The 25,750-nt window shown below is 45.9% G+C and overlaps 1 protein-coding gene and 1 long non-coding RNA gene across 4 annotated transcripts in view; both read right to left on the bottom strand.

Annotated features, from left to right (window-relative positions):
- LOC135918254 (endothelin-converting enzyme 2-like) overlaps nt 1-25,750 on the bottom strand; it is a 99,428-nt gene that overhangs the window by 54,273 nt on the left and 19,405 nt on the right. For all 3 annotated transcript variants that reach the window (XM_070532830.1, XM_065451921.2, XM_070532831.1), the window contains exons 5-6: nt 10,174-10,269; nt 1,611-1,715 (exon numbers count right to left, since the gene is read on the bottom strand). In XM_070532830.1, coding sequence (XP_070388931.1) covers nt 1,611-1,715; nt 10,174-10,269 — 201 coding nt within the window. The remainder of the gene's footprint in view (nt 1-1,610; nt 1,716-10,173; nt 10,270-25,750) is intronic.
- Nucleotides 11,869-24,799, bottom strand: LOC139055385 (uncharacterized). Its single transcript, XR_011511712.1, has 4 exons — nt 24,439-24,799; nt 22,252-22,338; nt 17,629-17,842; nt 11,869-12,016 (listed from the first exon to the last, which is right to left on the bottom strand). It is a non-coding gene; the product is annotated as an uncharacterized lncRNA (long non-coding RNA).

Genomic DNA, 25,750 nt, shown 5'->3' with positions numbered 1-25,750 from the left:
TAAGTGTTCGTTGAGAAAATACAATAGTGGGTTACTAAATTGTCCTACACTGTGCTAATTAACAAGCATTTTTAATGTTTAAAGGATTTTTACGTAACTGGTCGACCTGGTTCTCGCACTCGTCAATATTTGACCAGGATACTCATTGCTTACTCGTAGTTACTCGACGTGGGGCGGAAAGCACAGAGAGTTGCTCACGTTTGGTAAACTTGCGGCCATTACAGATAATAGCTGGGGAACTTGGCGCTATGAAATTCACACGCGAAACTGAACCGGATACTCGCGTCAGGCAGGCTTTTCCTTCAGATATGTTTTAAGCGATACCGGGAACCATCTCATACCATGGTTTTGGTTTTCTCATGCGCCGAAACGGTTCATAACATCAACCCACCCTATACTCTCACAAGTGTCCGCACAGTGGCGCACATGCCTCACTGTATCACGCCATTTGGGGTTTCCCCAACGCTGCCAACCATTCCCCAAATCGCAAACCCAACCGCCGAACAGTGGGGATGGGGCTGTTCTGTCCAGCTGAAATCCGCGTGACCAACAGCAACTAGTGTAGTGAGCCGAGCGGGCAGCGGCAGCCGTATGACTCCTGCACTCATTTGCGCGTCACGGAAAGAAAGAGAAGCAGAAGCTCGAGTTAATACTTTCACTTCATTTCGACGTCAACGGGGATCAACATGACTCGTGTGGACGCTTAGTGAGAATCATAAGGACAATGTTCGCATTGTTTAAAATCACACTACCTAAAGCACTACCTTCAAACTCCCGTTGGCACAAAATAAAACCCACCCCCGTTCCACACTCTGAAAGTGGATACATGGCGAAGCTGCTGTGGTTGTTAGAGAAGTACCACCGCCCCTACGAACGTTAAAGGACATTAAACAAGCACCACCACCACAAGCAGAGAACAAAGCGCGCGCACGCCAGTGCGCGGATGTGCAGCGTATACGTACTCACTGCCCTGGACCCTCTGCCAAGCGCAAGTGCCTTAATGAATTAAATTTTTCAATGCAAATTGCATCAGAGAATTCATAATGTACCCCTTACAAGCATGCTGCAGACATGGTAGCTTAGTATGTTTATTCGAATATACAATAAAACATAAATTTGTTACGCGGAAAATGAAAAACAAAGCGCTTTCCCAGCTGCTCTTTGAGGTCTGTCTCAGTGACGGCGGACTCTAGGTGGCAGTACCATTAGCACACTATACATCCTCATTCTTGTAGGTCCTCCACTTACTGGGAGTTCCTTATTGAACTAATGAAATTTCTCAAATTTAGTACGTCAGCAAATTCGTAAAGTGCGATTAACACAGAACATGGAGATGGGATTGCATCGGATTGTAATTGGAATACTGGAGAAAGCAATCCTGTTACGCGGCAACTCGAATACAAACCCCTTTCTCCAGCTGTCGTTTTGATGGTTAGCAGGCCACGAAATGTCCCGAGCAACTACCGACTAACACTTTCGCTGTAAAAAGAAGAAACGCAAACGTACGTCCTTCGTCTAACATATCCCTGTGCAACGTGCTAAATAATTGAAGAGCGCAGTTGAGGGCTCTCATATCTCACCACATTGTTCAAGGTTTTACAGTAGCTCACCGAACACAACTTGCTCAGATCGATGCCGGCACTGGGTGGAGGCTTTGGTTTCCCGGACTGGGCATAGGTCGGTTGCGCAGGCCTTGTTTCACCACCAGCGGCCTCCTGCGGACATTAATTAGGCGATCGTCACGTACCATAGGATAATCCGCCAAAAAATGTATTTTTCCGCTAGACTAAATGCAAACCCTAAAAGCCCGCAAGGAATAACAAATGGGGACACAACAATGAATAAAACAGGGTTGTGCTACTTATTAGCATATAGAAGGTAGCATAAAAGCAAACTGAATCAATAGAGCAAAGACTTAATTGCCATAAAACTGCAATGTGAGATATAATCAGTGAATCTACAACTATTATTTATAAAAGCAATTCGAAGTACTTGAGACATTAGTTATGGATGCGTCAGAACCATAAACAGGTACGATGTTATAATTAAAGACAAATAAAAAAAATCGCAGTTCCGCCCGAAATCTGAAGCACCGATCGCGATAGCCAAATGGTAGATAGCTGCACTAAAGTAAGGATAGTAGCTTCATCGGCCGTATAAACTTGTAAACATTAGCTTACTAAATTAAAAATGATAGAATGCGTAAGTGTGAACAACGTAGACGTGGAAACAAACAAGCACACATAGACAGCGCTGTCTTTGTGTGTGTTTCTTTCTACGTCCTTGTTCAGTCGCGCCAACACATTCTATCCTGGAATGAAACCAACTCGCCCGGCAACGTGTTTTAACTAAATTAACCCGCACGGTGTCACGTGCGCACAGGTAAACTTGAACACATCCCGCTCGATGAGCATGGAAACTCGCTGTCGAGATTCTGGAATACGGACTCGCGGCGGCAGCAAGCTAATTTACCTTCATGCATCTCTCGCTTCAAGGCGTACAAAACGTCGAAGGCACGGCGCCTACAGAACTACAGGCACTACCGGCACTATGCAAACTTTGAAGATGAGGCCCGCGCGGGAGTGTACTTGGGTCATGTCGCAGATCGCTTTCAATACACACGAAAGCCGGCAACGCGTCCCTACGACGTCCGCCAAAGACGTCTGTTACTGCGTCCATGTTTTCGCGTGGCCAACGCCATAGTAGACTACGCGGTTGTCTCCACTCTCTAAAAGCGGCGGCGAGAACATCGAGGCACCCTAGCAGCCGCCCGGAGAAGAGCACCCCTGCTACTTTGCCTGACCTCACTGCCTCACGGGTGACAAGAGATGGCCGCATCCGGGCCGCGTTCCTCGTTCGCGCACGCGAGATTGAACCGCGTTCCGGCTCACCCTCACACGCTTTCACTCCTATCATGGCGACGCCGGTGGCAGAAATGAGGCCGGAGTGCGCATATAATTGCTCTCGCAGTAAAACAAGTACTTCAAAAGTACAGCTAGATGGACCTGTTGCAATAGATCTGCAACTTATCGGAAGATCAAAAAATTGCTAGCGCTATTAGCCAACTCGAGTTTATAGTAAGAAAAACGATTTCATGCCATTTACAAATGCGTTGTGATCAGAAAATGGCTGTGGCTTCTTCATCATCATCATCATCATTATCATCATCAGCCTGGTTACGCCCACTGCAGGGCAAATGCCTCTCCCATATTTCTCCAACAACCCCGGTCATGTACTAACTGTGGCGATGCCATCCCTGCAAACTTCTTAATCTCATCCGCCCACCTAACTTCCTGCCGTCCCCTGCTACGCTTCCCTTCCCTTGGAATCCAGTCCGTAACCCTCAATGACCATCGGTTATCTTCCCTCCTCATTACATGTCCTGCCCATGCCCATTTCTTTTTCTTGATTTCAACTAAGATGTCATTAACTCGCGTTTGTTCCCTCACCCAATCTGCTCTTTTCTTATCCCTTAACGTTACACCTATCATTCTTCTTTCCATAGCTCGTTGCGTCGTCCTCAATTTAAGTAGAACCCTTTTCGTAAGCCTCCAGGTTTCTGCCCCGTACGTGAGTACTGGTAAGACACAGCTGTTATAAACTTTTCTTTCGAGGGATAATGGCAATCTGCTGTTCATGATCTCAGAATGTCTGCCAAACGCACCCCAGCCCATTCTTATTCTTCTGATTATTTCAGTCTCATGATCCGGATCCGCATCATCTGTGGCTGTGGCTTAGCTAAAATTAAGCCCAGGATGCGAAGCATACTAGACTTTATTTTAGTTGTTGAACCACTGTTTAGCTTGGTGAACTGCTGTTGCTTGGCTATATTTGGTTCGGCTAGATGAAGAAACAACTCATGCAGGCGAGCGCACGAGCTGAGACCCGGCTATGTAGCTACGCGGCCGCAAGCAAGCGCACGAATTGAGCCTCCGCTTTTGCAGCTGTTATGACGTCATATGGTAGCTACACGGCCGCGCTCGGCGCAGCAAGGAAGAGCGTGATTGTGTGGCTAGTATGCTTCGCATAAAAAGATCCGAGAGCACCTTCGTACTTCTTTTGAATTGTGAATGCGAACAGGGTGTTCAAGTGAACGCCACTGTGCAGTCCTTCGAGTTACTAACCATTCACGGGCAACTGCGTGCGTTAAGATCCTTGGCAAATGCCTTCAAGATAGCACAAGGCCAGCGCGTTTTGGGCCGCGATGTCATACTATATTCCGCGACTAACACAGGACCTAATAAAAACGTCCGCGAGTAAGTCGTGGTGATTTTAACGCCAACCCTGTCGTCACGCAGGGCTTCCTAATGGAAATTTAGGTCCAATTAGCACAATGTGATAAAACAGAATGCAAAGGAACGCGAGTTTTAGCTGCCATCGTCGCCTCACCGTCGCACACTTTCACTCGCGCACACAGCGTAAGGCGTGTGAGAACAATGTTATCACGAGTGAAACCGGTGCGTCCGTATCACAAACGAAACCTGTAGCAACTGCCAGAGGAGGCCAACCCAGCATGCCTCCCCATACTCCTCTCCTCCGTGACGCTTCGCCTCGCTTCTCCTTCCCGACTTCGCTAATGTCACCCAGATTCGACTTTCCTGTAGGTTGCAGTGCTTCGTACTTTCGCTAGCTCGGAGCCTTCACCGGTGACCAGCGAGGCGGCCGATGCCCGTTTAACTCCCTAGAGAACTTTTTCCAGCAGCACGAAGGCATATGATGATTTTTAATGTCATTATGCGAGATGACATCGATTCTGGCGTCTCACTGATATGCATACAAGTGCCAAACAACATCCATCATGGACTGCATCAAACCAAGCAAGAGTGCCACTTGAAAGAAGTTTTCTGTTAAGTTCAGCTAAATAAATGATTTTTATGGCATTGTCCCGCCGTATCACGTTTACTTCACTTACCGTTTTGAAGTAAGATATTTGGATGGACATGGTCAAGTTAGCAATAAAACAAATTTGCATGGCCGCTTCGAGTTGGTGCTAAAGAGTCTCATGTAAGTATATATATATATATATATATATATATATATATATATATATATATATATATATATATATATATAATATATATATATATATATATATATATATATATATATATATATATATATATATATATATATATAAATATATATATACGCCGTGTTCGAAATGCAGCTGTATGGTTTTCTTTAACTTAGGCAATGGGAGGCCCGCGAAGACCACCTGTGCAAATAGGTTATATGGCCAGAGGGACACCTGCAGAGCTGATAAATGCCGCTGTCAACAGCAAAATGAAATACAATTGTATAAGCAACTTTTTTGTTGACTCCAGTAAGTGGGTATGTTTCTATTGAAAAGTTAGGAACAGTCGTGTTTCTACACAGTATAAGTTGGACGAATTCTTCTGGTGTGTCTCGGAGTCCAAATTTTATGCGTTGTTCGCATGATTATGCACGCAAGAGAGTTAAAATCGGCGCAAAGCTCCTCCATGATGTGACGCCGCTGGTGCTTGCAGCGTTTAGTCTGACAAAATGGCGGAGGCATGGGAAAAGATGGTAACTGTTTTCCCTTCACCCCTCGCCATGCAAAATCAACATATGACAGTGCGGTGTGCCGTGCAGTTGGTCTTGATTTCAATAAAACTTACAATACTTGGAAATCAGCTGTCACTTTTTTTGCGTAGCCTAGGCTAGGATCAGGCCCGCTTGTCTAGTGGCCATTACGCACGCGCACTGCCCTCCAGCTTCTCCACTTGCGCTATTATATCGGTACAGCAGCTGCCACCATCATTACAGGCTGCGTTTCCACGTGTTACTACAGTGGATCGGGGTTCTTGGAGTTTTTATTTCGCCAGCGAAGGGAGGAGGGGGTACAGATATTTCCGCAGTCCTCCACTACGGCGCGCCTCATAATGAGACAGTGATTTTGGCGCGTAAAACCACATAATTTAATCTAAAAAATGTTGTCGCGGTTGAGCCATGAAGACGACAATGATGTGTGCGTGACTTAACGCTCGAGCTAGGCGGAATCGTATGTTTTTGTGCTGTGTAGTTTCAAAACGCCAACTAGCTACTGCCGATTAATTACTCCTGATAACATCATTTGGTGGAAGGCACGGGGGTACAACTCATTAAAATCCGGTCCTTTATATTCGTAGCAGATGCTGTGGTTGTCCCGTCACGATGACTGAAGACAGTGTGCAGTCCACGCCGTCCACAACTGCTCAGTCATACTTCATACCCCCCGACCCCGATACATTCTGCGGCACATAAACCGATGACGTGGAAAATTAGTTCACATTATACGAGCGCGCAAACGACTACGGCAGGCGGGACGAGACGATGATGTGAGACGAAAAGGCATAGTTGACAATGCCTTCATCTTGCTCCTCTGTAAGAATTGTTCTACGGTTGAGTCTATAATCACAATATGTCGACGGTTCTAACAGGCTAAAAGCAGGCGATCGCGAATAACGCAGCGCTTTGACCAGCTCCCTAATATTGCTGCAACTTCCTCATGCGACGATCCGGCAACTCGGCATCCGTTCTCCATTTCTGAAAACCTGAGGAGGGTTGTATGCCGAGAACTAGAGACCAAATATGTGGCTCACAAGACCCTTGCGCACGACAATCTGCCAACCATATCTCTTATTCAAGCCCTCTCCGTCAAGAGGTTACCAACATGGGTGTTATGCCTGCACGTACAGCCAGTCACACCGCTCACCTCGTGTGTCTTATCAGTCATAACAATCAACGCTTACGGTAGGTCAATCTCCGCTGCTGCTTCGCTTTCCCGTTTCCAACCGCACTACAAAAATTCTTCTGAATGGCGCACGCCAAACGATAGAGTGATCTGCTTCTCCCGCTCTCTCCTTGGTGTTGTGCCATTACCACAAGCCCGGATTCCGAATCTGCAAGATGCAGAATCTATCCTGCGAGCGCCCTAATTCTCCCTTCACAAGGCAAGATGCTGAGCCGTCAGGCAGCGGTGTCCTGCGGGAGAAGCCTCGGCGAGCAGCGTGTTCGGACGTGTCGGCGTGTGCCAGACAGCCCGGCGCCGCACCTCCTTTTGCATGGAGGTCTCCGCGCGCGCGAACTTTGAACCGGGTGGCCAGCGCGGTCGCTGGTTGGACCCCTCGGACGACCGTCGTGTGCTGACTTTGTATTGGGCCGTTTGAGTGACAATGGTTCCTCGGGGATTATAAAAGCAGCGACGCGCTGCCTGAAAAACAGGATCCGCCGACCCACCGGGAGACAGTGTCGCTCCCGACTGGGGTGAGATGTGTCACGCGTTTTCGCCGGACGTCGCCGTGCGAGAACAGTCGCGTTTCTTGTGAGCACTCGGCCCCAGTGCCGACCCGTTCATGTCCTGTATGATAACCTGTATATAATGTACAAAGTCCCTTTTGTTATTCTCATCGACGCCAGGCTCGGAGTCTTCGCTACCAACGCTCTGTCACGAAACGGGTGACGAGCGCTACGGGACCACAAAGCCGTAATCGGGGTGCAGCGGTGCAAGTTCGTAACATTGGCCACACTTCCCGTGACTGCGGCAGCCGATGGTACTCCAAACTCAGCTTTCATGACTATTGCCGTCAGTACTCAGGACCTCGCCATTCACCTCCGCGCTAGGACACATTTTTCCCTGCAGTCACTGCTCAGGGACATTCGTCAAGCCGTTCGTCGTCACCTGAGGGTCTCCAGTGGAGCTCACCGCAAGAACGACGCTCACCGTCGCCGGCCTAATCCGGACACCCCTTGAGAAACTATACAGTGGGGCTCCTTGAGGTGAACGTCCATTCTACGCTGACCAAAAAACCTCTGCCGACCGTTCATTCCAGATGCAACGTGCTTGGCGTTCTTGTTGATTTCAAGACCGTTGCCGTTCTTAATCACACTGGGGTTCATATTTCTTTAATGAGTGCTGCACTCTGCTGCAGATTAAAAAAGTCCTTACACCAGCCGTGCCCCCTACAGTTCGTGTAGCTGGCGGAAGCGAAGCAGTCATTCTTGGTGTCTGCACTGCCCATGTTACTGTTGCCGACCACCGTACTTGTGTTTTCTTTGCTCTTCCGGACGATTGCCCACACGATGACATTCTTGGCATCGGCTTCTTGACCGTTCACTCAGCCTTCATCGATTGCTCTATCAGTATTCTGCAGCTCCAACTGCCTCTGTGTGGTGGTGTCGCCTCTGCCAATCTCCCTCCCCTACGTCCCATTTAGTTTGTTCGGCTTCCCCCTCGAGCTGTCACCTACGTACCTATGCCACCGTTCCTGTCAGTCCCTGATGGCGAATATGTAGTAGCTCCGCTTACTGATATAATCATCAACCACCACCTTGCTCTTCCGCACATGACTGCACCTGTTGTCAACAAAAATCTGGTCTTACCTATATGATCGGCTTTTCGCAGTTGTTACGAATTTGCATACGTTGTGGTGGCAGTCAACCCTTAAAGATCCCCCGGGAAGGCTCGGTAGCTGGGCATTACGACTACAGGAGCACACGTGTTCTGTAGACTACAAATCTGGAAAGTTGCTTAAGGATGCCGGCTGGTTATTGTCGCTGCCGCCGCCTCACTTCACACAGCCCCACGACCATTGATACTCAAATGATAAAGCTACTGTGACCGAATATGTACATTTCAATCGAAGAAAGAAAATCCGTGGTTGAGTGAGACTCGTCCTTGGCATAGAAAGGGTTGAAAGCCATTCGCGAAATAGGATAAAAAGAATGGCGAAATGATGTCGCAGTTGTTAGGGACAGTGTACCAGAATGAACTCAGTTTTGGTTTTTACAGACGACGTAATTAACTTAGCCTGAAGAGGAGTGGACATGAGTGTTTGCATCTACTTTTAACACTTTCGACAGTGGCCGCTTTCCACTTTCACGACAAAGCGTACGACGTGCCTTGTGTGGCTTACGCAGTAACGAATCATGGTCAAATTACTAGAGGGGGCATGATTCACATAAAACGGGAGGGATGGGTGGTACAAGAACTAGTATAGGTTCCCAGCTTGTGTTTTTAGGCATCTTTGTGTCATTAGTTACTTCGATTCATTCTATAGTTTCAAGCAGAGTTCTAAATGTAGGTATGTAGTAAATTACCGCGCACATAAACGATTATTTGCAGTCTTTGCATTTATAATGCAGCACCTTGAATAGTATCATAAGTTAGCAAAGCTCCATGGTCATATGAAGCCAAAGAAACTAATTTTAGACGAATGAGTCGTGCACGCACAATTGCCAACTTTGCTTGATTAGGCAAGTTAAGGATGCCATAAGCTCGGCCACCTGCTTTATTTCTAGCAATCTGTGCAAATCTGTGGCTAACGCTATAAAAGCCGGGCTTATCACTTCTTTCTTTTACTTTTTGCCTTAGTTCGTTAAAAACAGGCCTAACAGCGCTTCAGCGCTCGAGTACGCGGAAGGACACGATACGTAAAATAAAGCTTCATCGAAGCAACTGTATGGAGCCATGATGAACATGCGCTATGACAGTTTCAATCTCCACTAAATGCAGTTTTGTCAATAAATGTTTATACAAATCTAAGCTAACCGCTACATAAATATATTCTGAGTATTCCCGGACAACTGCGAGAATAGGTTGGTGATAGCACGAGGTGGCATAAAACAATATGACTCGCTCTTGTTACGTCAAACACTTCGTACTGGCATGTGAAGTGAATTGTAATCACACTTGACATTTGACAGTGATTAAACTGCTATGGAACTAATGGCCACTGTTGGCGATTTCTCGTGGTGCGTGCCGGTTTTCTCCGTAATGATTTGTTATCGCAGCTGTTACTAACGCATTTTACGAATTGAAAAGGGCACAATTTTATTCAGCCTGAGCTGTAGAAATCCCTCTCGCGCTATTTACCGAGTTACTTGATCAGGTTACCATTTTGGCACCATGTGCTAGGAAACACGCGATATTCACACAATGGTAAGAGCGGAGTTGATCCTGGTTTGTGTCCTTCGCGTATCTAGTTCGGACTGTACTCTCTTGGCAAACCAGCTAGCGTGTTCCAAGATGTAGGAGCTCTATTCTGTGGATACTCACTGCATGAGCTCACCTAATTACAATGTGCTCGACTAAAGCTGAACGAGAGCTAATTAGAGCATGTACAGGGCGCTAAATTATTAAACACCAGATTCGTCACTTTTTACCGAGCCCACCTGGACGTGGTCGGATCCGCCATTTTCCGGAGACTTGGCGTCCTGGGCCCGGGCATATGTGGCGCGCTGCTGGGCTATGTCATTATGAATAGTGTCCTGCGAATAGCGCACGGCGATTTCAGGTCATCATTTGTCACCCTCGAAAACACGTTTTGCGTTCCTATTGTGCTTCCTGTCACGACAGACAAGAACCATCACGGTTTATTCAATGCCCTACACGCCAGAAAGCCGCCCTCCGCGCTTATTGGAATGCACCAGCGCGAAAAAGGGAAGGAAAGCCGCGCCGGAAATCATCCCTAAGTAGGTTGAAAAAGATAGTTATCTAGCAGGGCGGCTTCCTTATGTCCAGTGGGAGAGCAATTACAGTACAGTATGTTTAGTGCAAAATCGCGCGGGAATCTTCTTGTAGCTTATAATGCCTTTAGTCCTTGACTATATCCTATACTTCATTCAAGAAATGGTAGCGAATGGCAGTAACATAGCAAGGCCTCTTGTTCACTTGATCGCGTGATATTTATCCTCCTTGCTCGATTTTTCATTTCCCCGAGAGTCACAGTACGTGTACAACGCACGGCTGTTGGCTCGTACCCTTCCATGCGTGTCCTTTCCTTTAGATGGAGGCATCGGTGGCTGAACTCTTCTCATACATCCTAGTTAACGCATCGTTCCGAGTTTCTATCCTTTATTTGACCAATAATACAATAATACTTTTATTCTGACCAACTATAAAGGAGTCGCCTAACACCAAGGGCCCTATAACGTAAAACTATTCCAATATGTTTCTATTCCAATTTCCTGACGTCAAATTTGCGTAACCACCGACGCAAGCACCGGGTGGTCACTCATAGGGTTGTCTGAACAGACCAATCAAACGCTCTCCTCGTTCATAGGAGGTACCTCTTGTTTGCTTGAAAAACGAATAACATTGCCTACACTGAGCGGCTTGTTGTATCTAATTGGCTGACAAGAGGCGAGGAGAACGCTCAAGTGGAGAGGGATTCACTAGGGCAGAGCCAGTGCACTGAAAACCGATAACCGGATGAAGAGGGTGGTGCCGGCGTTTGCGATTGGTCGGCTTTCCCTTACTTAGCTTGTGGCGGCTGGTCGAAAATCGCGGCGGCATGCAACGGAAGCTTAACAATGAAGCTAAAATTGACCCTCAGCAAAGAAGAGTTGGCAGAATGAGGTAGTAACCCTATTGAAAATTTGCCCGATGCTGGGCATAGTGGAATCCATCATCCATCATCATGGTGGATTATGGTGATGGGTGGCATGCCGGGTGACGGGTGGCACGGTGGGTGCTGGGTGACATGGTGGGTGACGGGTGGCATGGTGGGTGCTGGGCATGGTGGTTACTGGGCACGGCGGTTGCTGGGCACAGCGGGTGCTGGGCGGCACGGTGGGTGATGGGTGGCACGGTGGGTGATGGGTGGCACGGTGGGCACTTAATTAGATATCATCGTGGGCGCAGCACGTCAAAGGCAAGTTGTGTGATGAATTGAAGGAGCAGCCATTGCTACTCGGAAGCTCATGATGGGCTATCTTTATGTTATGTTGAGTCTTGTGAAGTGTACAGTCTGTATATACATGTTGCCAAGATGCGGCTATTTTCATGCCATAACGAATCAATCTGTAAAGCACCATACTACGTAGCATATCATCACACTTTATTGAAAATGCATCACTGGACGTGTACTGTATTTACTTTTCCACTCGCTTGGCCTGGCATCCTGCTTGTGTAAAAGAAAGCTCCAAAGGTGCTTTCGCCGGGAAGCAAGGTGGTTCTCCGGATGTGGTGCAGGTGGCATCATTGGATGGTCACTTATGTATTTCTCCAGGCAGTCTAAAAGGAGAGTGCAATAAATATATAAGTAAATTGTTTTTCCAATAATTTCTAGCAATAAGTGAATGAAGAAAATCTGCTCTAATCACTTCAAAAAAAGTTTCAGATAACAAAATGCAGCAAATGTCACACACAAACATGCTACCCAGGGCGCAAGCCAGCACAGGTTTATTTGCAGTGAGTGCTATTTGCAGATTTACGTGGAATTTTTGTATGTTTTTTGCCAAAGCCACACCTCTTCTCATCTGGAGGTTGGCTTAACTGCAAAATTTAGACACATGGGAGCTGTACTCAAAGCCTTATGGGGTGGATATTTGGCTTCTGATTTTGCATAATTTGTCTGCTCTTCGACCACCCAAATTCCTGTCAAATTCGGAGAGCCACAATTTGGCTACACTGTCTCTAACGCATGCAGGAGAGCTGCAAGGTGCAAGTTGTCTGGTTTGTCCATTCTATAATTTGTTAGCTTTACTTGTTGCTCATGCAGTTGGTGAGGAAGTCGTAACTTTAGCATTTGCCATATAGGCATAAAAGATTTCATGTAAAAGCTGTATAATGGCTGGCTTGCAAACTTTATTTAGCTGCGAATGATGGCAACTAATGTTTTAAAGTGAAGCTCTTTTTGCCTCTTCTCCCAACATTACGGGCGCTGCAGCCGCTATGGTCTTGTCATGCATGCCGTTGGATTTCTTGCAACATTACCAGATGGCGCTCACCTCCGCACATCCTGACCGGCGCTGCTGCCACAGCATTTCACCGTAAGGGTGTATTGCACGTGCTGTGCTGGTTTTAATTTCTATGCGAGAAAAATGCAGATGCTGGGCTGTGATAGTGTAAACATTAGAATTGTCCTTAGTCTGAAGAGAGCGCTTTGAGCTGGAATCTCAACAGTGTGTTGGCCATGTATGTAGAAGCAGCCCATTAACACGCGCCAGCAAGGCGTGCACTCGACGTCGAGGACACCCAGACTTGAAAGAAGTGTCACACACAACAGGAGCGTCTTCGCTATGCAGTGAAATGTAGTGCAGACCGCGAACTTATGTATACATACAATTACAATACCTAATTGAAGTATGCACAGCTGCATAATTCAAATAAAGTTTAATATTTCTGCCATGATGCGGTGCGCCATGTGAGGCAATGACAACGCTCAATGCCCTCTCAGAGATTATGAACAATGACTCGCAACAACGCCTCAAGCAAACACATCTCTCTGTGTGTTCTGTGGACTATGCAGACAAACAGAAGTGGTGCATGCAAGGTAAAGCTTAACATCAACTCGCCACTTTCGTATTGGACTAAATGCTGAAAAAATTACAAACTTGCTACTAACATTACCGTTATTTATTGTCAATCAATGCAAACAATGTGTGCTTCGTGTACATCGATTCTCACAGGGCATGGGATCTGCCATTTTTTTTCTACTTTTCAATCTCCATATTGCTACTTTGCTAAGCTAACCTACATCTTCAATGTAAAAAAAGCCTAAAGAAGCATCTCAACGTAATACAGAGCAATCTTTCATGCTCGTCTGTTTAAAAAAAGCATATTTCTGTAGGAAATGAAATCTTCGGCAGAGTGTTGATGCGACTACAAGAGTACCTGGTACTTTGATCCATAAAACAATTGAATCTTGGCAGAAGAATGCCAGTTACAGCCACACTATAGAGTCCTTTCTAATCCAGGCTGGCGGAAAGCGCTGCAATTCCGCATGATGCCCAGCACCTTGCTTTTCTTGGCACCGACGAGAGGCATGAAAATTTTAGGATAATTTGCGTAGAACAAGATCAGCTATGCAGATCAGAGCGTACATGCGAATAATGTACGAGGCGCTTTCTTTGTGTAGCAGTTCTTTCCTCATTCTTATGCTTAAATAAAATAAGATCACTGAAAGTATGCCGAAAGTGCTAATAGGCCATGTCTTACAAACTTCAATAATCAGAACATCTAAAATCAAGAATGCGGCTGACAGATGGAATAGTACACTGTGGTATGAAGGTTATAAACACGGATGAGGTGCCTCAGAAAGGCTGGCCACCGTTTCGATAGGAGCTATCTTCGTCAAAAGTGGCCTGGTCAGCCTTGGCATGTTAGTTTTAAAGGACTAGTAGGGTGACGTCACGTGCAGTTGTTGTCAGTGGCAGCTGGTTGTAAAGGGAGAGACTTTAAAGAGAATGAGCGCTGTCGTCTGACGTCTGTAAGCATGGTTCCTAAGACGAGGGCACAAGACCGTGAGAATAGGAAGGCGGCGAGAAAAGAAACGAAAGAAAAGGAGAAAAAAAAAAGATGCCAAGAGGCAAAAAAAGAAAGACAAGAAAAAGAAGGGCATGGGAGCGTGTTAAGGAAGTGAGGGGTTAGGGAGCATTCCGGAGTGTCATTGGCGGCATGTTTCTGCCGTTTTAGAACTGGTCAGGCGGTCAGTGTGCGAGTAACAAAAAAGACCCCAAAAGACATCAGTTGAAAGAATGACTTGAGTAGCATAGCAGCAACGCGTCGGGTAATGTTGAAGAAATTAAGATGGCGACAAGGAGTCTGGGATGCAATGCATGTGGTAGCTGGCAGGCAGAAGCATGGTGTTTTAGGGATGTCAGCCTCAGTAGCTCAACGCAGGTGTCGTCACAGTGGTATATAGAGCTGGTGATACCCTGTGTGACTGATGCGCAGAAAAAGGTATCCTGGCATCTGGGATTTTGGATTGTGGTGGTGAGGGTGTTAAAAAAATATGATAGAAAACAGACAAAAGGGGGGAACTGAAAGTGGAATAACAAATAGGAGGGTTACATGAGCAAAAGCGGGCGGAGGCAGGAGTAAATGGGAAAAGGGGTCATACAGTTGATATAAACATTAAAACATGAAAGAATATATTAAATTGAGTAGTAAGCAGGTAAAAATTAGAAAAGGTGGAATAGGTGAGGTTAAGAATTAAGTTTAGCTGGTGGAACAATGTGTTTTGTGCCTTGGTTGATGAAATGAGGCTTTCCGATTTAAGTTACAGCTTTAAAGTTTTTAAAGGTTCTAAGTTGCTATGTGTTAAATTAATTTCCATTGGATGTAGGCATTTAAACTTGTGTATGAGGTATGATTTCATATATTTCCTCTAGCGAGGTGAGCGGAAATTTGTAGTCTATAGAGCCTTGCTTTGTCACATATGACATGTTCATTGAAGTGGCTGGCTACTGCTTTAGGTAAATTGTTTTGTATCTGCGCGATGACCGTTCAGTCTTTTATGAATTTTTTGTCCTGTCTCACCTATGTATTATTTGCTACAAGTGGCACATTCTAGACAGTAGACTACATTGCTTGATGTGCAGATGGAACTCGAAATTACCTTGTTTGAGTAATTTGATGCTGTACTTATTACTGTAGTAGTAGATTAAATATGTTTGCATGTAGAGCACCCGGGTGGCCACAGGGACTGGTTCCTAACTTCGTTGTTGTTTTTAGTTTGGCACGTACAAGAATATCCTTAATATTACAGTGTTGCATCTCAAGACTACTCTGGGCAGGGCGGGAAATGTCTTGTTTCTGGTTGCTGGTGAGAATTGGGTAGTATTTATTGAGGATGTTGTTCATGTTTGAGAGTGTGTTTGAGAATTTAGTAGTAAGAAGAGGTGCTGTTCTTGTGACCCTAGGGTGGGGCTTGAGCACCTCGGCCCAGTCAAGTTTGGTTGCATCGGTGCAGGCTTTCTGAAGGGCACTCTTTGGGTGGTTCCCGTTTGATAGGGTTTCTTTAAGGTGATCAAGTCTATCTATGTAGTCTTGGTTTTCAACACACATGTGACGTAGCCATGTGCTTGGCCTTTAAAGATGCCTTCTTTGCAATGTGGCTTGATGGTGGCTTGTATATTCTAGGTACTGTTGTTTGTCAAAAGGTTTCCATACAGCATTGTCATTAGTGTCCCAGTGTCAATGTATATTGTTGTGTCCAGAAAGTTTATGCGCTCCATTGAAGATTTTGATGTGAATTTTATTGTTGGGTGAAAAGAATTTAGAAATCCTACATATTTATCTAGGCTGTCTTGACCATGTCACCATATTATGAATATGTCGTCTATGTATCGTAGGTATGTGTGGGGCCTGTCAGTGCAGCACAATAGGAAGTCTGTAGAATCCCCATAAATATGTTTGCATAAATATGTTTTCCCATGTACATCTGCTTCCGCCCGCTTTTGCTCATGCCACCCTCTTATTTGTTATTCCAGTTTCAGTTCACCCCCATATTTGTCTGTTCTTTATTATATTTTTTCGAAACACCCTCACCAACACACTCCAAAGTCCCAGGCGCCAGGATACCTTCTTCGGTGCCTCAGCCACACAGGGTATCGCCACTTCTGTGTACCGCTGTGACGACACGTACGCTGAGCTACTGGGACTAACGTCCCTAGAAAGACCATGCTGCTGCCTTCCAGCTACCCTGTGCACTGCATTCCGGACTCCTTGCTGCCGTCTTAACTCCTTCTAAATTATCCGACACATTGCTGCTATGCTACTCAAGTCATTCTTTCAACTAATGTCTTTTCGGGTTGTTTTTGCTACTCGAGCACTGACCGCCTCACCGGCTCCTTTAAAGCCACAAGAACATGCTGCCAAAGACACCCCTGAATGCTCCCTAACCTCTTGCTTCCCCAACACCTTCCTTTGCCCTTCTTTTTCTTTTCTTGTTCTTTCTTTCCCTCTTGGTGTCTCTTTTTTTCTCCTTTTCTCCCCGCCTTCCCACTTCCACTATTGTTCCTACGTCTTAAGAATCATGCTTACAGACATCAGGCGACTGCGCTCATTCTGCTTCAAGTCTCTCCCTTTACAACCAGCCACTCCCGACAACTGCATGTGACGTCACTCCACTAACACTTTAAAACTAACATGCCGAGGATGACGAGGCAGCCTTTGAGAAGATAGGTCTTCCTAAAGAAACGTTGGCTACCCTTTCTGAGGCACTTTATCCCTGTTTATAACTTTTACATCCCAATAATGAGAATAGTGTTTTGAAATTGCATGGCTGTGAACGCTGCAGATTGTAAAACAGCACATCAGGTGACCACAGTCAACACTTAGGAAGGCAGTGGTTCAAAAAGCTTCTTTTAGACCATATAATTTGCCAAGCTGTGTCGGAACCCAATTTTCTTGAGAAGCATTATTTCAAAAAAGTGAAATGAAAGCTGAAGCGTGAGAAGCTGCAATAACGCATGCCAAGTCTACATTAGAAATTTCAAAGACAATGAGGTGCTTATATGTTCACTTCTGTTAAGACAATGAGCAGCAGGTGAATGCAAGCTATCAAGGTCCTGTCAGAATTAACCGCTCGTGTAGCCACCCGACTGTCTTGGTTGTTTTTAATTCAAACTGATTATGGGGGAAACTTTGTGGGCGGTTTTCGCCGGAAACCCATATCCCGAAATTATCTTGTGCTGCTTTTCATACCCACAGAGACATTTAAATTGTGTGTCGAGACACAGTGCATATACAGCAGAAGAAAAAGATATTATATATAGGCACTTGCCTCATTCTTGCTTTGGCATTTCTTGTCGCTCTGTATACATCATGTAATGCTAACTCATTCAGATAACTTGTAGATATGCAGTTATGTTTCTTAAATGAGGTGACTGTTGACTTACTCTTCAAAGCAGCCACTTTCTCCGGTGTTGCCGGAAGCTTGCCAGATGCGCGGCACATTGTTCAGCAGGCCTGTCCAGTCAGGCTGCTTTCACCTGCTTGCACTGGTGTCCACAGGTGCCATGCCACCTCTAATGGGCACTTTTCATCAGAAGCAGACTTGAATATGTAATGCCACTTGTTGAGTGGCATCACAAATCCCACACGAATCTCTACCTGCAATAGATATGAAGTGTTTTTTTCCTGAGCAGTATTCTTAACACTAAAACGCACTTGTATAAAACAATATGATATAGGTTAATTGGGTCCGTCAATTTCTGATGCAACTCTATAATTTCCAATTTCTGCCCCTCGAACAAGTTTTAAAAACACTGGGATTAAACCCAACCTCACCAAGAAATTCGTTTTTGTGTAAAGGATTAAACTAATAAAATTTTTCCATTTTAAGGGCAGCAAACACTCATATTTCGTACAGTCTAACCTTGCAATAATGAAATTAACAGAGAAAGCGAAACAATTGATTCAAATAGGCGCACCGCCATGCAGAGAACAGTGCAAGAATGAGTGACGTCAAGGCCTCCAAGATTGCAGTGTCACACGGAGAACAGTGCAGCATATGTTACCTAGAGACCTACGCGCGCCATTCTCCAAAATCCACCACCATCACACACTACATGGCCTTGTTGTAAAGAACACTGGAGACATGCCTTGAAAGTATGATTACCCTTGCATGGTTGAAAACAAGTGAATTCCCTTGTGGGCTCTGAAAACCACTCGCACCACTCACTCATCTCAGCAGTTATATTTTCGTCATGACTAAACTGCAGCGACGAATGCGCCAAGTCCCGTCACAACTTCAAACTTCAGAACTCGGTGTGCACGCCCCTTTTACTGCAACCAGGTTTTAAATGTTTGTTGTAACAGTACAGCGCTAGTACAGCGGCAGCGAAAATACTGTTTATTGTGATTTTTCGCCTTTGCATTACAACTCACATTTTCCTTCTGAAGGAACTTGTGCACAATATAAGCACACATTCAGTGTTATTTTTATTCCTTCTATCAAAATATTCAGTCATCACTGGTCATGTTGTATGGTCTCCCTTCCTTCACTGTGTAAATTTTGTCCTCAAGAGTTATATGAACTCACTGGCAAACTCAAAACGACACTACAAATTTTACCTAGAGGATACGGCTGGTTCTCAGAAAATGCACAAATACGGCGACAGGTGTCTGTTGGCATACTGTAGCAATAATGGGTGGAAGCTACCTTTGACATTGCTGCAATACATCAGTTGTCACATGGCTACAACCCTTAAGAAACAACAGAAATGTAAGTGCACAGCAAAAACAAGCAGGTTCATCAACCACAAGTTTGACTTCAGCAGCCAGAACATAGGCAGTTTCATATAGCTAAAGCATTAGCTAATATGTGGAAAATACATGCACGAGCACCCTTAGCTTGAAATACCTGCATACACCAACATAAAACCATGAGTTGCAGTGCATATGATGCTTGTTCATGACACTAGTATTTTGTGAAAAATACTTTTTGGATTACGTACAATGCTTTCAATTCATTTGCCCAGTAATCAAAGACTTTTGACAGCATTACACTTTGTACTTGCTAGTTGAAAATATTCTCACCTGAACAGCACCAAGCAGAATAAATAGAAAACTACCCACTGTGCTAACCAAATATGTGGAGAGACCCAAAGTAATAGAATTATTTCTGGACAGCTGTAGACTTAGAACTTGTTGGCTGATAATCACTAATAAAATTACACCACTGCCAAGCAGATGCTCTGTGTGGTGCTGTTGAAATCAAGTTCACTTGATGAGCAACATAGCAATAACCAGCAAATGCTTTAGCAATAGCGAGCAGGCAATCTTGCATGTGCAAAACTGCATGCTTATTTAACGATAGTGCATCAATAGACTGAACTATGTACCAACTATGTGGTCTATGCAGTATAGACAAAGTCGAAAACGATGCAACTGGACACAGACTCTGCCACAATGCCTACTTGCATGAATGGGTATAGCTTAAGAAAAATATAAAAAAAATGTAGAGAAAAAAAGCAAGCTTACTAGAAAACTCCTCACTGCTGTAGTACATACAGCACAGTGAATACTGGCCTTCATATACCATTTAAAAAAATTCAAGCTTGTGTCCATTGTTCTGGGAAGTTGAGAAATAATTGTGAAATTAATGGAGAAGGTTGGGCTAGTTGGCGTTGACACAGCTCCTGTGACATAGTTACTAGCACAAACAAGGTGTATGGAATAAAGGTCGGACTAGCCAAAGCGGTAGACTTCAACTGACAAGCTTTATTCAGAAGAAACATGCAAACAGGCCACCGCATGCTCAGTTAATGTGGAGACAGATGCATAAACGAATGTGCCACATAGGGGATAACGAAATGCACATAGAAGCTGATAAGCATCCACAAGAAGCCATTACAAAGCATTCACCAGATTTTTCTGAAGACACAACACTTATTAATCAGCTGGTATACCAGTGATGGAGTGCTTATGCATTCATCAGCAGCTTTCGAAATGCAAAACACCCCAAACATTTCCCTATATAACTGCCTGGCAAACTGACTGAGCACTGGTGTGTTATGAAAACATGGGGAGCATTTATGGGTACTTTAACAGTGATCAGCCAAGTAGCCAGCGCTTGTGAGAGCATTTACAGCGTTCCGGCACTCCCCAAGCCACTCATTCAGGCACCTGTTTGTAGTATAAATGTAGTATACCACCACTACATTTCAGTTAACAAAGCAGGTGACATGCTCCTTAGTGCATGTACCTTGACGCCCGGCAATGTTTGCCAACTTGCATATCCTTGTGAGCGTTAGCGGTGCTGAAAAAATGCCTACACCAAACTTGTTCGCCACCTTTCTTCTAGGCGGTGGGACACCCTGTGTACGTATGGCAGCGCTGCGCGGCTACCACTGGGACATGCGTTACTGCACGTCCAGTGGGCAGTGTGGTAGTGCCAATAACTTTCTTGTTGTGCTGGCTTTGCTCTTAAAAACATTGTGGGTGTTTTCGAACAGTGTTCAGTAGGACTCAAGTTCACACATGAGTTGCCAGAAGATGATCGCCTGCAATCATTCGATATTCGTATAATTTTAAATCATACTTTCCTTTATTATATATACTCTCTTAGGAAAAAGAAGCCCTTGCTCGACTACCGTTTGGCATACTCCATGTTAAAGGATGCATAGCTCCTAGCTGCCCGAGAGCTGTTCTGGTTAAATCTTGTGCACCAGGCTTCCTGCAGCGCTCAGCAACAAGCGAGCCATTTATGTAGGGCCGGGTATCTCGATAACACCTTGGTGTCAATTAGTGGGAGCCTCATTAAAGAGGTAAAAACAGATCTGGCAGCTGCTCAGTGCAATAACGCACGTCCCAGTGGGCGGCCTGTGGCTGTGCCATCTGTACATGGGGTGTCCCACCACCTAAACAACGTGGAAAACCAGTGCAGTGTAGGTGTTTTCTTCAGCGCCACTAGAACTCGCAAGAATGTGCAGGTTGGTAAGCAACGCCGGGAATCAGGGTACATGCACTAAGGAGCATGTCACCCAATTTTTTAACTGCAATGTGGAGGTGGTATACAAGATTTCACTTCCCTGTAGAAAGTGCTGTATTGGACAAAAGGGCAGGTTCTTGAATGAGAGGCTTAGGGAGCACCGGAACGCTGTAAACGCTCTAGCAGGCACTGCCCGTTTGGCTGACCACTGCCGAAGATGTGCTCGTAAATGCTACCTGTGTTTTCAAAACAAGCAAGTGCTCAGACGGTTTGGCAGGCAGTTAGATAAGGAAATATTTGGTGTTTGGCATTTCAAAGGCTGTTGATGAATGTGTAAGCACTCCTTCACTGGAACTCACTGATAAAGGAGTGTTTGTTATACCTTGAGAAGAACCTGCTGAATGCTTTGTAATGGCTTGTTGTGGTGGGCAGTATTGGCTTTGTTGTGCATTTGGTTTCCTCCCATGTGGCACATTTATTTATGCATCTATCTGCAGATATTTTTGAGCATAAGGTGGGGCCTCATTGCGTGTTTTCTGAATAAAGCTTGTAAGTTGAAGTCTAGTGCACTGTCTTGTCCAACTTTTTTCAATTAGTCTTGTTCGTGCAAGTAACCCTCACAATAATTGTAATACCAATGTTAAACAATGGCAAGCATGCTGCATGCTTAGACCTGTGACATATTTGGCCCATTACACTTTTAATCCTTACGTGTGCAGAAACTGCACAAGCGTGTAGCCTAAACGAAAAAAAAAGTGGATATAAAAGGTATAACACAGGAAAGTTTCAAATCAATAAAACAAAATAACAAGAGGTAGATATAATGTGTACTAAGCAAAATACCATGTAACACGCAGCGAAGTGATTGATGCAAGAAAAAATATACCTCAAGACATGTTACGTCTAGTTTTAAAGTGAACAAGGTAATGTGTACATAATGTCTACAAACACAAATAAGCAGCAAGTTGAATAAAGTTGAGCAGATATTTAGCCTATTTAGTAAGCACTGCTGAGTAATATGTCCATCAACTTATTGACGAATGATACCGAGAGCCTACTTTTGCAAACGCATACACTTCAGGCCTACCTGACCAGACCATCCGATTACACACAGTGCTGCTGCAGCCATAGCTCCTCCCCGACGTGGACACTGTTGTTGGTCACGGCCTTGCCACTGCAAGATAGGTTCTGTGTTAACTTATAGCAGTGGCACTTTGAAGAAGTCATTGTGAACACATGCAAGGAGCACAGAAAAAAGTCACAAAAACAATGTTTGCACCACTGCAGGGTGGGAACAGAGCACAAGGACAAAGTTACTGATGAATATTGTGATAATAGGGACCTCTTCATGACAATAACATTTTTAAGACCTACAGCTACAGTACATTACAAACAAATGTTTGTTTACGTAACAATTCATTTTTTTCTATCAGTTAAGCAACTTTGCCTTGTCATCTCTAGTTATGTCAAAACACCTTGTCTCAAAACGTAAGCTGTAGTAGTAGCAAGCCGTAATTGCTTAAATTTTTTTGCCCGAACCCTATGAGGCAGATTTTGTGCGCGACGGCGACGCGCGACGGCTTTTAGCAAGAAAACGGGCCGTCGCGCGAACATATCGCTCGTTCTTTGTCTGTCGCCTGGTTCTGGAAATCTACAATTCGTCGCTCGTCGCCCAGAAGTGCTATGAGCGAACAGACAATAGCGCGAAGCCGGAACTGGATGTACATCAGTCGAGTACTACCGCTTGTTGCACGGAACAAGCAAACGACTATTTTGATACGTGCAAGGTTAAGAACCTACTGCAAGACTTTAAGGAAATGTTTTACGCTGCTCCTTAGAGTAAAACACAGCAAACTAAATTTATAAAGCACACTTTTGGCGCGTATTTGCTGCCCTCATACCGGCAACACCGGGGAGATGGCTCTCAATGTCGTCGCTCGCATAGGGTACGACTTGTACGGAACGAGCTAGCGCGACAGCCATCTACATCGCGTCTCTGTCGCGCGCAAGACCGCTCGCATGGGGTACGACTTGTAGGGAACGAGCGAGCGCGACAGCCATCTACATCGCGTCTCTGTCGCGCGCAAGACCGCTCGCATGGGGTACGACTTGTAGGGAACGAGCGAGCGCTACAGCCATCTACATCGCGTCGCTGTCGCGCGCAAGACCGCTCGCATGGGGTACGACTTGTAGGGAACGAGCGAGCGCGACAGCCATCTACATCGCGTCTCTGTCGCGCGCAAGACCGCTCGCATGGGGTACGACTTGTAGGGAACGAGCGAGCGCGACAGCCATCTACATCGCGTCGCTGTCGCGCGCAAGACCGCTCGCATGGGGTACGACTTGTAGGGAACGAGCGAGCGCGACAGCCATCTACATCGCGTCTCTGTCGCGCGCAAGACCGCTCGCATGGGGTACGACTTGTAGGGAACGAGCGAGCGCGACAGCCATCTACATCGCGTCTCTGTCGCGCGCAAGACCGCTCGCATGGGGTACGACTTGTAGGGAACGAGCGAGCGAGCGCGACAGCCATCTACATCGCGTCTCTGTCGCGCGCAAGACCGCTCGCATGGGGTACGACTTGTAGGGAACGAGCGAGCGCGACAGCCATCTACATCGCGTCGCTGTCGCGCGCAAGACCGTTCGCATGGGGTACGACTTGTAGGGAACGAGCGAGCGCGACAGCCATCTACATCGCGTCTCTGTCGCGCGCAAGACCGCTCGCATGGGGTACGACTTGTAGGGAACGAGCGAGCGCGACAGCCATCTACATCGCGTCTCTGTCGCGCGCAAGACCGCTCGCATGGGGTACGACTTGTAGGGAACGAGCGAGCGCGACAGCCATCTACATCGCGTCGCTGTCGCGCGAAATATCACTTGCATGGTGTTTATACTTTTTCCAAATAACTGCTCACAAACCAACAACCGCGTAAACAGACATTATTTACAACCTCGAAGCATAAGTAAGAGAGGAAACGTCATTGCAGTAAGAAAAGGTAAAGAGGCAGATGAGTCTTTATTATCCAACTTCAGCAGAAAAGTGGCAGCTCGCGCAAATGAGGACTGTTGCCGAACCTAATCCCTCTCACCGGAAGGAAGCGCTCACCAAGACTTTAAATTTAGCATTAAGCCAATAAACTTGCGCAAGCAAATTATTTCAACCAACGCTCAGCAAGCATCGGCCCAGTCAATGTCGTCGTGGGAGTTAGATTTCTTGCGCCCGCAAGGCACTCTAGGCACACACGAGAAGCAAGCACAGCATGCGTGTACTCACCTTTTAAATGGTACGATGCGGTCGAAAAGCGCCCTCCAAGTTGCCGGAGCTGCAAAGTTATTCCCGCATACGTGCAGTTGCGTAGTGGACGACCTGCGGAACGCTAATAATGCGCAGCATTTCTTTGCGGCGTCCACCGAACTCTCCACAACCACCACGGACAAAGGCAATGCACTCCATGGCATGAAAATCGTTGGTCCACGTTTGCCTGGCGCACCACGCATACCGCGAGTTTGCAGCGAGACACAAGCTATCTTCTGGCACTTTTGTGCACGCGAACTAAGTCACAATTCATTACACCAAACGCAAAAACACGATCAAACAAGCACATCGTAGCAACTCGTACGACCGACAGCACATGTAAACAAGGGAACGAGACTGGTGGATGAATACTATGAGCAACCACTTTGAAATGGGGTGGTGGGTGGCGCTACCTGTGAACTTGGGAGTTTGGTTGGCCTCCGCGATGACTAAAATAATAACCAGCACACACTCGCTTTGTACCTTGTTGCACCCAACTGCATATAAATGTTGCAATACATAAACAACCATCGCACAGTTTATATTATCCGCTATACTTTAGCGCAGAAAGAAATTCTATCACGTATTTTCGATTTCCAGGAGCTTCCGCCGCATGCGGGCAGTAAAAAGATGGCCTTCGAGATTCGCGTATGCCATCCTAGGAAGCCTTCTCTGGGTTGTAATTTGAAGAAATATGTATAAAAAGGTTTAGTAAAAAAGAAAAAAAACGGTGTGGAAAGCGAGGGGGTGGAGCCCCTAGCCCAGAACTCCACTGGCTTGTGCGGTCCGCCGTGCTTGGTCGAGGCTGGCGAGCCAAGTCTTTGCTCCCTTCCGGAAAGTTTGCCGCCTACTTTCAGCTGTTTTGAAGCCCATCCATGCCCACCCACGACGCCTTACGCTACTGCCCGTGCATTGACCCGTGCTACCTGCGCCGTCACTTCGTTTTAAACGACTTGTTGCCTTCGTCACCCTCTACTGTAGCATTAGAAATTGTTGACATGATCTCGGAGGTACACGTCCAGTGTGCGATGTTTCCGTGCGCGTTGTAACTTATTCAGTCAGAAAGCATCAAATCTACGAGGATTAAGCGCTCGTGTGGCGCGGGTTACACCCGTGTCATCCGCATTGCTTTCGTGTTGGTGTGGTGAATATGTGCGTATTGCGCTCCTGTCGTCCATGCCTTCTGTATTTATCGTGCAGCCCACGAATATTCCTGGAAAAAACCGCATGTCTCTGCCGCGTGAATGTGTCCTATGTGGTGGGTGCCAGAAATGTGCGGCGGTGTACAATA

The sequence above is a fragment of the Dermacentor albipictus genome, chromosome 2 (genome assembly GCF_038994185.2).
Source record: "Dermacentor albipictus isolate Rhodes 1998 colony chromosome 2, USDA_Dalb.pri_finalv2, whole genome shotgun sequence".
Classification (NCBI taxonomy): Eukaryota; Metazoa; Arthropoda; class Arachnida; order Ixodida; family Ixodidae; genus Dermacentor; species Dermacentor albipictus.
This window is presented reverse-complemented; position numbering and strand designations above follow the sequence as displayed.